Raw genomic sequence first — 13,692 nt, 5'->3', positions numbered from 1 at the left:
GTCATCAAATGCTGAATTTCCTGCCGGTCCACAGGGTCAGCACATGCATGAGGCCCAAAACAGTGTTCTTCAACCGCCGGTCCACAGTGCGATCAATGCGGCGTTATCTTCGAGCCAGCTCCCTCTTCCTAACTGATTCAGTGCACAAAGCCACGGGCAGTGGCTCCTAAGGGCATCCTGCACCTGAACCGGAAGCCTTCTCTCTGATGTTGCAACGTCAGAGGGAAGGCTTCCAGATGAGGCAAGGGACGTGCAAGGTGTAATTAGTACTATTATGGGGACGGGGTCTGGGGTGGAGATTGGGTAGAGCTGGGCGGGGTTTGGCCCATGACTTAGCCCAGTGTTCTTCAACCGCCGGTCCACGGACCGATGCCGATCCACAGAATAATTATTTTTTATTTCTGCTGGTCCATAGGTGTAAAAAGGTTGAAAAACACTGTTCTAGAGTGATCATTTTTTCATGTTATCTTCTATTTTTTTCTTCTGTCATTCTGATCAGTAACAAAATGGCTAATTTGACATTTGGAATCTGAGTCTTTGATCAGCACTAGCATAAGGTATACATTAAGCTTTTTCATCTTTTTTCAAATGTAAAAGATGACTTTAAAGATCTAGGGGAAAAAAAGAGCAGGGTGTCCTTTTGTTAAAATGAACCTGTTTTGTTTTTTTTTAAGGATTGTAGATTTATTCCTCACTTTAAAAGTACATAAGCTATTTCCCTGTCTAAATTGACTTCTTTTAGGGCTCCTTTTACTAAGGTACGCTAGCGTTTTTTAGTGTGCGCTAAAGATTAGCGCGTGCTAACCACACACTAAACGAAAAATACTAACACAAGCTCTATGGAGGCGTTAGCGTTTAGCATGTCCGGTATTGTAGCGCACGCTAAAACCGCTAGCACACCTTAGTAAAAGGAGCCCTTAGTGTGATGCAAAGGAGGGTGAAGTGAGTTGCCCAAGATTGAAAGAATTGTTAGATTTTGGCGCAGTAAGTTACAGCCTCGGCACCCTGAGGTTGTGAGTTCAAACCCACACTACTTCTTGTGACCCTGGACAAGTCACCTAATCCCCCCATTGTCCCAAAGGGAAAAATGCTTGAGTCCCTGAATAAATTCATGTGAACCATTCTGAGCTCTCTTGGAAGAACAGTATAGAAAATTGAATGAATGAATGAAAGGAGAAGCAGGATTTAAGCCCTGGTTTCCTGTGTTCACAACCCACTTCTCTAACCACTAAGGAGTAATTCTATAAGTAGGAGCCTTTTCTGTGAAGGAATTTAGGTGCCTTCATTCCTTTTATATAATGCAAAAAAAAAAATATTTGCTCCTGTAGGTTAGGTATTTGCACTTGTCAGTCATAGAGTTGACGTAAGTATATAAGCCTAAGTTACAGTACTATGCATGTAAGTTTGAATCTTGCCCAGACTCTGCCTATGTGCACACCTACCTGAAAAATGCGCAGTGGATTAAATGGAGGTATATATATTGCCAAAAAATTGGTGCCTAGCGCTATTCTATAACCTGCCTCTGGAGTTAGGTGCAGTTTATAGAATCACACATCAACCAGGCCTAAATTGTGCACGAATTGGCATATTCTAGAACAGTGCATATAACGCTTAGGAATGCCCATGACCTGCCCATGCTCTACCCTTGGCCATTCCCCTTTTTGAGATTTATGCACTAGAATTTACACACACTGCTTTATAGAATACGCTTAAAGTTGTATGCATAAATTCTAATTAGTTTCAATATTTGCTTAATTGGCAATTATGAGCACTGATTGATTTAAGGCCTTAGACCACTCCCAGTGCATCCCAAGATGCACTGGGATGGGGAAGGGCCACTAATTTGAAGAGGCGGCCCTATTGGCAAGAGGGGAATGGGCATCCCACCTGCCGAGTTTTTATACAAAGATATGGGGGGTGTGGAGGGGTGTCTGGGGATGTTGGGAGGGTGGTGGGATATGTGTGGGGTGTCGGGCATGGTAGAAGGTGGATCGGAGGATGGAAGAGAGGAAACGAGGATCACCTTGCTGGTTCAGCTGACCGCAGGAAAATCCCCAATCAGCTGAGCCGGCAGAACTTCCCAAAGCCACAGTTTTGGGGAATCCTGCTGGCTCAGCTGATCGGGGATTCCTCTGCCGTGATCAGACAGTAGCAAGCTGTGCAAAAGACAGATGCTGGAAATGTAGGCCAGGATTTTCCAGGCCTACATTTCCAGTGCCTATCTTTGTGTGAATCGCACCTACAAAGACGCTTTAGGCTGCCTAACACCACTTCTGACATTGGCCATGCCTACTTTGGCGTTCAGTGGTCTAAAGCGCCTACATAGGCGTGATTCTTGTGCCTTTTATTTAGGCCCAGTAGATGCTTTATAGTTGTTTGCTGTTTTAAATGGTTTTTCTCAATTAACAGGCGCCAATAGGGTGCCATTTATAGAATCCCCCATATGCATGTCTGTCACACTTAGGCACCTATTACAGAATTGTGTCTAACTTAAAATGTAGATGTAGGTGCCTGTAATATAGACCAGGGGGTAAAAGGCCTATATTATTGGCATCTAAGTCCTTTAGAAAATTGCACCTAGCGGCACATAATTCATTCTCGACCCCTAAACATGTCTACTTTGATGTTAGGCGCCTATCTTTTGTAGAATCGTGTCTTAAGAACATAGGTACCTATCTCCCAGTTACTTTTTTTTTTTTCAATTATGAGTTTGTTAAAGCTCATAATTGAAGCCAATTTACTATTAAGTTAGGCACCTCTTATACAATTTTGCCCTAACGCTCGGATTCTCTATAAGGTGCTAATATCAGCAGCCACCTAAAGAGCAGCCATCAATCGCATGTCAATCACGCGATGGCATCGTATAGAGAATTGTGCCTCTCTGAAAGATAGACGCTGGAAATGTAAGCCATGGTTTTCTGGGCCTACATTTTTGGTACACATCTTTGCTGTAAATCGCACCTACGTAGGCACTTTAGGCTGCCTATCACCACTTCCAGCATTAGCCATGAACATAGTGGCGTTAGGTGGCCTAAAGTGCTTACGTAAGCACAATTCTGCCACCGAATTTTTAGGCGCCTTAAAACTGAGTTGAAAACCGTTGTTTGAACGGTGTGTTTAGCTGAGTTTGGGTATCTAAAAAATTGGCACCTGTTAGAGAATCCAGGCCTAATAATTGGATGCATGTCAGCCCTTGGGGAGTAGTTTCTGAGTTCCTTTGAAGCCTGTGTTGGCGGTTAATGGTACTGTTTAGTTACTTTTGAGCAGAACACTATGTTTAAGCCTGTTGCTACAGGTGCCTCTACTCGCATGTGTTGAGTGCATCACTTGCCATTTGTCCACATTAAATTTCAACTGCCATTTGGATGCCCAGTCTTCCTTCTTGCAAATTAAAAGGTTATTGTACTATTTTGAGAAGAAGAAATGAACACTAGAAATAAGGAATGAATGCTTTGGAAACTGCAAAGAGAGGGCATAGGATGAAGTTAAGAGGTGATAGGCGCTGGAGTAATCTAAGGAAATATTTTTTTTACAGAAGGGTGGTAGATGCATGGAACAGTCTCCCAGAAGAGGTAGTGGAGACAGAGTCCGTGTCTGAATTCAAGAGGGCCTGGGATAGGCACATAGGATCTCTCGGAGAGAGAAAGAGATAATGGTTACTGCGGATGAGCAGACTAGATGGGCCATTTGGCCTTTATCTGCCATCATGTTTCTATGATTGAACAAGATGGTGAAAAGATAACAGTAAGATTTTCTTTTTGCTTTTATTAATGCTACAGCTGTTTCTCATTATACCCCTAAGGAAATTATATTTTTTAAAAATTTGGGTATTTTACAATTATGACAAATTTAGAAAGACATTTATTAAAAACCCTTAGGAATTGCAATACAACGCATTAGTCACAAAGTCCAATCCAATCTTTTTTAAAGTATTTGATTGAGAAACTGAACTTTACCTGAATGGATTTTAAACAACCAGTTCGTGTAAAAATATAGTTAAGTGGTTTCCTTTTGACGGGAGGTGCTGTGTGTCCTTTTACTGAAGCGCAGTAGGTTTTGTAGTTCTGCACAGTTAGCATAAGGATTTAATATGTGGCAATGGGGGGGAGAGGGGCTGTATTCTGAAATTGTCCTATATTTACTGCCTAACCAGGAGCCTACCATACTGCATTACATGCAGTTGCAGATAGCATGGGAGCAACTGTGCTACTCTTGTATGTAATGGGATTCAGTGCCAGATGTATATAAAAAGATCTGGCATGGCCACCCCTTGCTCCCCCTTCACATTTCCTCTGATAGCACCTGATCCCCATTTTAGACCATATATCTGAGCAACATATCAAATCCCTCCTCTGAATAATCCAGCCACTTTGACACTGTCTTTGTCCATTCCTGAAAATAACCTACCCCTGGTTGCCCTCTGGGACTTATCTGCAGCAGCACTTCCCCCATTGCTGCTGTCTGGGTTGGCACCTAATCCCCAAAAGGTGCTGATGCCCTTTAGTAATACTGTCTAGTTCATGATATTCTCTGCATTAGCTGCTTTAGTGCAACTTAGTAAAAGGGCCCCTTAGTCTTGTAAACCAGTGTTTCCTAACCCTGTCCTGGAGGACCACCAGCCAATTGGGTTTTAGAGATAACCCTAATGAATATGCATGAGAGAGATTTGCATATAATGGAGGTGACGCATGCAAATCTGCATGCATATTCATTAGGGTTATCCCAAAAACCCAACTGGCTGGTGGTCCTCCAGGACAGGATTGGGAACCACTGTAAATCTAAACAAGAATCTTGCCATTAAATATAGGGTCAACCTTTGGTTGTAAAGCACTAGAGATATATTGCCCTCTGTATAAGTAAAAAGAGAGCACTGTTGCTATTAACACAATGCAATCAACCCCCCCCCCCTTTTTTTTTTTTTTTACAAAACCGTGATAGTGAATTTTAGCGCAGGCCAGCGTGCTGAATGCTCTGCACTGCTTCTGATGCTCATAGGAACTCTGAGTGTCGGGAGCAACGCAGAGCATGCAGCGTGCTGGCCTGCGCCAAAAGCTTCTATTGCTTTTATAAAAATGGGCGGGGAGTGGAAATAATTGGTTTCTTTGTTCCAAGTGCACGTGGCAAAATCTTTAACTTTTTTAATATATATAATTGGGATTCAGTAGCATTGAGATTAAAAGCTCTGCTCTCTCGTCTTCCCCTCATTGGTTAAATCTCTAAAAGTATCAAAGAATTCTTCCATTTCTCGCTGAAGCATTTCATTTCTTCTCTCTGCATCCTCCTTTGCTCTTTCAGCATTCCTCATTTTAATCTCCACAATGCCATACCACTTCTTTTGCTGCTCCAAATTGGAGTGCAGGTCTTGAATTTCCAATTCAAGCTTATCGTTCTGTTGCTCTAAACTGTGGAAAGATTTACAGATGGAACAAAATAGAAAGAAATGAATGTTTTGAGAGATCTATATTTCCAGCTGAGCAAGAAGGTACCAAAAATGGGGTTGCAAATAACAAGACACGAGGAAGTTGCAGAGAGGTGAAAAGCTGTGGAATTTTATTTATTTATTCATTCAATTTTCTATACCATTCTCCCAGGGGAGCTCAGAATGGTTTACATGAATTTATTCAGGTATTCAAGCATTTTTCCCTGTCTGTCCTGGTGGGCTCACAATCTATCTAATGTACCTGGGGCAATGGGGGGATTAAGTGACTTGCCCAGGGTCACAAGGAGCAGCGTGGGTTTAAACCCACAACCTCAGGGTGCTGAGGCTGTAGCTTTAACCACTGCACCACTCTAGAAATCAAAATATAATAAAAGTGAGCCAAGTAAAGAACAATCAAGCCATTGTGACATCACTGATGAGGTTGGCTCTTATTGGTGGAATGTGACATCACAGTATCAGCTCTAGTTATCAGAGGCTGAAACTTTTCACACTATTTATTTATTCAATTTTCTCTACTGTTCTCCCAGAAGATCACAGAATGGTTTACATGAGTTTATTCAGATACTCATTCATTTTTCCCCGTCTGTCCCGGTGGGCTCACAATCTATCTAACGTACCTGGGGCAATGGGGGGATTAAGTGACTTGCCCAGGGTGACAATGAGCAGCGTGGGTTTGCTGAGATTATGCTGAAACAGTTCTAGGGTCTAGGCTTCATGGCAGGACGTCCTTGGTGCTCCGGAGTCTAAAAAGTAGTAGCTGAACTGCATTCCAGGCAGTTTCCCCAAAACCTAAGCCCTCTTTCAGCATAATCTCAGCAAATCTGCCATGCCTACTCTAACACTATGCAATTATTCCACAGCTTTTCACCTCTCTGCCACTGAACCTTCCTCCTGGTCTGTCTGTCCTCCTGTTTACCTGGCTCCATAGTTCCATTTTGTCTTTGTCTACAAATGACACATTGAGAGGAAGGGTTTTATAATGAGTTCCTGTCCTGAAGAATTCAGCTGTAACCCACTTAGGTGTTAGGTGGGAAATAAATTTTTAACATTAAAATCTGTGGGTATGTAAAGTAATGGGAGACTTGTGAAATTAGTAAATGACATTTAGTAATATGAGCAAGACAAAAAAAATTAGAATGTCTGCCAGGTATGGATTTCCAGGCCAGGTGATTTTCCAAAATGTGTGCTCATACATGCAAAAGTAAAGAGCATGTCTGAATTCAAGAGAGCATGGGACAGGCATGCGGGATCTCTTAGGGAGAGGAGGAGATGATGAATGCTGCAAATGGGCAGACTGGATGGGCCATCTGGCTTTTATATGCCATTTAGTTTCTATGTGAGGATCTACATATAATTCTTGTAGGAGAACTCATGCACACTTTACCCATCCCCCAATCAAAGATATACAAAGCAAAAAAATATACGATGGACTATTAGAAGCGAAACTAGACCGCCACCTCTCCAATCTGCTGCCTATGACGCCCAATTACAAAACATTCAGGAAAGAACTTAAAAACTTTTCTATTCAAGAAATTTGTCAAATGATCCAACTAAACCCAATCAACCCTCCACAGATCCCAACGCATACTTCATCTATTAACCATGTATTCTCCCTGGAAATGCCCAGGCCAACTCTTGTTGTAAACCGCCTAGAATTGAAAGGTATTGGCGGTCTAGAAGACACCAATGTAATGTAATGTAAATACTTTGAGAGTAGGTTAATTTACATCAATTATGATGCGCTTTCCAAAGAGATGTTGCCTTCAGATTAGAGTAAAACTTTAAAACCGGGGAATGTGTAGACAACATCTAACCCTTATTGATGTACAGTGCTCCCCCGCAAATTCACAGTCCGCAATTCGCGGTCTCGGTCATTCGCAGTATTTTCCGACCGCGAATGACCAAGCATGAGAGGGCAGCCGGAGCGCCGGCGAGTGAAGGAAATCACTCGCGGTAAGCTCTGACCGCTTCTTCCTGTTCTAAAGTAGAGCCTCACCAATTAGGAGCTGCATGTCAAAGCAGCTCCTGATTGGTGAGGCCCGATTTTAGTACAGGAAGAGGCGGTCGGAGCAAACCGAGAGTGATTTCCTTCACTCGCCGGCGCTCCGGCTGCCCTTCCTGCCTCTCCAGCTGCCCTCTCCTGTCTCCCCTGCTAAAAACCATATTCGTGGTTTTTCAACGTCCCAGGGGGAGTACTGTAATGTTCATTGAACTAGTCTGAGATGCCCGTTCTGATAGATCTTTTATACTGATAGTGCACCTACCTTTACCTTCTTTATAGATCACACAGTATTGTTTTAATCATTGAACAAGTGCAGCATCCATATTATCTCCCCTAAATAAATCTCAAGTTGTGGTGGTCTGCCCTGTCCTCTAATTACTTCATGTGAATAATATACATACATAGTTAAATACATTGTATAATTCGTGTGTATGTGTATGTATGTATATATCCTCTATAATAAAACCCCTAAACGTGCATGCGCACTTACAAAGTCGTGTTCCCTGACAGCGTGATGTGTGCCTCCATGCCGAATTCGATTGGAGGCGGGCTTGCGGCGCGTGGGGCAGCTTGCGGCGCGTGCGGCTTAGAATTCAGCGGTGTCGGCAACGACTGCGAGGTGTCCCACTGCACTGCGATTTGTGTCATGCTGGTAAGAAGTGGAGGGGGAGAGGGAAAGGGGGCTGCTTTGGGGGGGGGATGCTGTATAGGGGGAGCAGGGAAAGGAGAAGGCCTACTGCTGGAGAGGAGGAGCAGGCAAGGGGTGGTGGTGGACAGCTGAGGAAAGAGAGACAGAAAGAAAGAAAGACAGACTGAAAGAAAGCGGCCAAGGAGAGAGAGAGAAAGAACGAATGACAGGGATTAAAGACTAGTATATATACACACACACATACCGGGGGACCATAAAAACACTCCTTGATTTTAAATGGTTGCAAAATCAAAACTTATTGGAATATGTTTATAAATAAGATGACAGCAAATACAAGACCTAAAAAGCACGGTTACAAAAACTTACACAATCGCTTCCACTTTCACCCTTATAAGCTGCAACTGTTACAACCTATACCATATAGCTTCTTATACCCCACAAGGATTCATTGTGGTTTATAATAAGATACCATATGAAACTTTATGAGTTGATGAAATTGTAGCCTCAAAGATTAAAGAATATTCCAATAATTTTGGGTTTTTTAACCATTTAAAATCAAGGCGTGTTTTTGAGGGCACCCTGTATATATAACATTATTCTTATGAAAAAAAGTGCTGAAGATAACAACATAATTTTTACCTTCTGATTTTAGCCTCATAGTCTGCCTTTTGCTTTGATATCTGCTGTTTTAGATCAACAAGCAGACATTGTGGCAAACTTTGGCTGGTAGAAAAGTCTGTGGTGGAGGAGAACCCTTCACGGTTGCTGTTTTTAAGAGCAGCACTGTGTCCCAAGTTGTTGGGGACTGCCATAGTACTATCCAGATCCTCACTGACCCTGGAGGACTGACGAGAACTTAGATTTTCTTCCACCATGGCTTCAAAGGAGTAGCTGGACCAGGAGATACCATCCACACTGTTCATGTCCTCCGAGACGGATCCTCTGCTAATCTCAGCATTGTCATATGTGGAAAGTATACTCTGGCGTGTAGGCGCTACTGTATTTTCCCCTGAATTTCTGGTCCTCTGTTTCTCGTCACAGCTGCTTGAAGCTTTTGAAATAGTTGGAAAGGGTCCATTTTGTCGAAGAGTAGATCTTATTTCAGCCTTGGATTCTTCTAGATTGAAATGGGGTGACGCCTCAAGCTTGCATGCCAATTCACTGCCATCGTTGTTAGACCGACTCTCCCTCGCATTCTCCCAGGGCACAGCTTTTCTGCTGGCATCCTCCTCCTCAGTCCTTTCATTGCACTCTGATTCACAGCTCTGAAATGACACCCTTTTATCCAACCAGGAGTTGTGAGCTGCATTCTTTTCTGAGCCTGCCTGTACTGGGTTGGTTGTGACCCTCAGCGGCAGGGAGAGAGACTTGATGTGTGTTTGGCTGAGCTGAGGCTTTTTGTGTTCCTCTTTGCTCATATTCTGAAAGGAGCATGTTTGAAATTCATTGTGCCCAGCCAGGCTGGTGTGAGAAACACTTGGAAGAGGAAACAGCTTGCTGTGCTCACTTATCATTACTGACATCAGCTGCTGCACCCAGACTCCCCCTGAAGAAAGCAGAAAAGAGCAATTCAAGTGAGAGATCTGATAGCATTCTCTGTAATTATTTGGTTAGTGGAAAGCTAAGACGTCAAAAACACATGGATACCCTCTGGATACTCTACAGAACAATTTAATGCATTCATTATGCATTCCAAGCAAATTTTGTTATGTTTAGAAGTACTCGTAGCTATAAGTTAAAATTTCCAACTGTTAAAAATGTGATTAAGAAAAAAATATCTGGAGCACACATGTCCTTCTCAGGCTGCTAAAGTAAGGAATGATCTTCTTCATTTGAGACAACTCAATTCATATATACTTTTTCGTAAGACTGTAAAAACTTATTTCAACATATGTTCTATTGGTAAAACCTCGTTCACTCTACACAGGGAAGGTATTGTAACAAGAAGTCAGTCCAAATATATATATAAAGTCAAAACAAGACCTGACTATGCTGAAAACTAGTACAGAGAGAGTGAAAATTACTTTATAAGGTATGCTCAGAGAAGTGAAACTCTGAAGAGGGGGTGAAAACCCTCTCTTAGGGTAAGAGTTTACCGTCCAGTCATTGCATAGATAGTTCAAAATCACTCTCTGAGAACTAGTAAAAATCATAAAAAAATTTTATCTTGATACTATATCAATATAGTGCAAATTCAAAAGTTCTAATATGTGATAAATCTCACTGGATCGTTAGTGCACTAGTCTTATAGAAATAAACTTGTTTCTTTGGGGGTCTCTAATGATCCAGTGAGATTTATCACATATTAGAACTTTTGAATTTGCACTATATTGATATAGTATCAAGATAAAAATTTTTTATGATTTTTACTAGTTCTCAGAGAGTGATTTTGAACTATCTATGCAATGACTGGACGGTAAACTCTTACCCTAAGAGAGGGTTTTCACCCCCTCTTCAGAGTTTCACTTCTCTGAGCATACCTTATAAAGTAATTTTCACTCTCTCTGTACTAGTTTTCAGCATAGTCAGGTCTTGTTTTGACTTTATATCTATTGGTAAAACCAACATAAGTTAGATTTAATAAAAAGGATTGTAATAATTTGTAATTCCCCTTAATTTTGGATTTGTCTTCTTGTGATCCATTCCAAATCTTATTTGACTGGATGCGGAATGTCCTATCATGGATGTGGCTTTATTCCATTGTATTGGTTTAATGTATGTGTTTTCTTCGCCACTGCCAATAAACAGTTATAAAAAAAAGAAAAAAGAACTGGTTAAAAGATGGAGTGTGTAGTGCAGTGGTTAGAACAACAGCCTCAGCACCCTGAGGTTGTGGGTTCAAATCTCACACTGCTGCTTGTGACCCTGGGTAAATCACTAAGGCCAGGATTCTCAAAAACCCGCATTAAAAAGTGACGGTATGCTAATGCAGTCTCTTGATACCAAATCTAAGAAACCGAGACATTCTTTAAAAATCACACATGCAGAAGAAGTCAGTGGACAGCAGCGAAGATTCGCTAAATTTGCATATACCCATTTCTGGTGATAGCGATGGGCACATGCGCAGATAAAACACTGTCAACGCTGAAAAAAAAACACCAAAAACACAACAGAGGGAGAGATGCCCACACTCTCCCGCTGCCATAAAATCCTGGTCACACACCCCCCCACACACACACACACACTGCAGGAGAGATGTTCACTCTTTCCTGCTGCACTAAACTCCCTGACCTGAACACCCCCCCCCCCCAGCAGCAGGAATGATGCCCACTGAAGGGAAGTGGAGAGAGAACAGATGCGGAAGGGGAGTGGGGGGAAGTGGGCAGGAGAGAGGGGAGCACATACTGGATGGAAGGAAGGGATAAAGAAAAAAGGGCACATGCTGGGTTGGAGGAAGAGGATAGAGTTAGAGAGATACTGGAATGGATGAGGGAAAGAAGTAGCAAGCTGTAGGTAGACAACAATGAAAGTGAAATTGAGGACTGGAAAGTAAGAAAGTAGACAAGAGGTAGAAAACAAATTGAGAAGGAAGAGCAGAAAAGAAAAGGAAGGGAAAGGAAGAGGACAGAGAGATACCAGAGCATTAGGAGAGGGGGAGGAGACAGATACCAGATCTAAAGGAAGGAAAGGAGAGAGATGCTAAAACCACCTGGGGGGAGGGAGTGAGAGATGAAAGGGAAGAAGACAGATGCCAGACCATGGGGGGAGCGGATGGAAGAAGATGGGTGCCAGACCAATTGGGGGATGGAGATGGAAGGGAAAGGCAGTTTCTGGTAGAGGCATAGAAATACAGCAGATGCCATATGGAAGAGGCAGAGAGAAGGCAGACAGTGGATGGAAGGAATAGAATGATGAGAAGATGAAAGCAGAACTAGACAACAAAGGTAGAAAAAATTTATTTTCTTTTTGCTTTAGGATAAAGTAGTATTGTAGCTGTGTTGATAAATATTTATAAACAAAGCCCAGCAGCTGAAGATCTCTTCCTCTAGTTCAGCAGCCCGAACTCTGATTTACAAAATGACAATTGTACATAATATTGTTTCTTTTTATACTTTATTAAAATAAGTTCAGTATAAAACTATTTGAGGCTTTTGTGGACGAGATCAGATAGTTGCGGGGACCAAGCTCGTGGGGACGGGGCAGAGACAGGGACCGAGCTTGTAGAGATGGGGTGGGGACTGGGATTGAGCTCAAGGGGACTGAGTTCGCCGGGACGGGGTGGAGACGGGGACAAAGTTTTTTTCCCTGTGTCAATTCTCTAAATAGAAACTTCAAAGGCTGTCAACTGTGGTGCAGCAAACAGGCCATTACTATAGCAATGTCTCCCTCTGCTGGGAACAACTTCCACAGGAAAATATATTTTCATTCATTTATGCATATTTACAGATATTTTCTTTTTTTTATTTTGTTTCTATTTATTAAGATGATACCTTTTTGGTTGGATTATCTTAATACATTTTTGATGAGCTTTTGAAGATAACCCTTCAGATCAGAAATCTGTATTATGTTAGTCCAATAATAAGATATCTTATTTTCTCTGTTTTATTTTTATTTATTACCTCTAAAAGTGGCTACTCTACCCCTTTTTTACAGAGAAATCTGTCCACGTTCCCAAAGAGTGCCAGTGGTGGAAGGTGGATTTGAATGTTGGTTTCCCTGAGTCTCAGCCTGTTGCTTTAACCTCTACTACTACTTCCTCACTAGTTCCCCAGAGTATCATCTTGGTTTTCTTTCTTTCTTTTTGTTCAATTTTTTAGCCCATATTCTCTATCCTGCTTCTTTATGTTCCTCAAATTTCAGCCTGAGGACTGTGAGCAGTTATAGTGACATTATATTTCAAGTTTAATGATGATTTGATACATCACCTGTCGTAATACTAAGTGATTATACAAACTATTATAAAATCAGGGGATACATATCAACAAAATTGCATGATGGCAAAGACAAAACAGACTGACATGGTACAAAAGGACTGGGGGTGAACTACAATGAAATATAAAAAAGATGAGAGTCCGAAAAAGGATAGGACAATAGGAGGGGAAGGGTTTCATTCAGGCTGCTTTTATCAGATCAAAAAAGAGGAATCGGAGAATGAAGGCACTGGCATCGGTGTTCAAAGGCATCTCTATAAAGAAGGTTTTTTAGTGCCCCTTTAAATTTATCTAAGCTTGCTTCCTCCCTAATGTGCGGGGGGGAGAGGGGGGTAAAGAGCTCTAGATGGTGGGAGCAGAAACAGCGAAGGAGGTCATTCGATGAGTGCCAAATGTCTTAAGAGTGGGCACGAAAAGAAGGTTTTGAGAAGATGATCTGAGAATTCTGACTGGAGTGTGGGGAATGAGTAGCTTGTCAATGAAAGCAGGTTCTCCAGATTTAAGCGTTTTAAACGTAAGTAGTGCAATTTTAAAGGTGATTCTATGAGGGATGGGGAGCCAATGGACATTTTTAAGTAAAGGGGAAACATGTTCGTATTTCTTTGAGTTAAGTGATGATTTTGATAGCGGTATTTTGGATAAGCTGAAGTCGTCTGATTTTTTTTTTTTAATATTCCTTTGTACAGGGAGTTACAGTAGTCAAGTTTTGAAATTACAAGAGAGTGAATTA

The 13,692-nt window shown here is 41.9% G+C and overlaps 1 protein-coding gene across 1 annotated transcript in view; it reads right to left on the bottom strand.

Annotated features, from left to right (window-relative positions):
- Positions 1 to 5,122: 5,122 nt before the first annotated feature.
- The window catches only part of LOC117351827 (rho GTPase-activating protein 24-like), a 42,303-nt gene continuing 33,733 nt past the window's right edge, over positions 5,123 to 13,692 (bottom strand). The window contains exons 7-8 of the mRNA XM_033927672.1: positions 8,731 to 9,637; positions 5,123 to 5,402 (exon numbers count right to left, since the gene is read on the bottom strand). Of these exons, the coding sequence (XP_033783563.1) occupies positions 5,174 to 5,402; positions 8,731 to 9,637 (1,136 nt within the window). The 3' untranslated portion in view covers positions 5,123 to 5,173. The remainder of the gene's footprint in view (positions 5,403 to 8,730; positions 9,638 to 13,692) is intronic.

The sequence above is a fragment of the Geotrypetes seraphini genome, chromosome 18, assembly GCF_902459505.1.
Source record: "Geotrypetes seraphini chromosome 18, aGeoSer1.1, whole genome shotgun sequence".
NCBI lineage: Eukaryota > Metazoa > Chordata > Amphibia > Gymnophiona > Dermophiidae > Geotrypetes > Geotrypetes seraphini.
The sequence above is the reverse complement of the archived record's forward strand: the minus strand, read 5'-3'. Positions and strand labels throughout refer to the sequence as shown.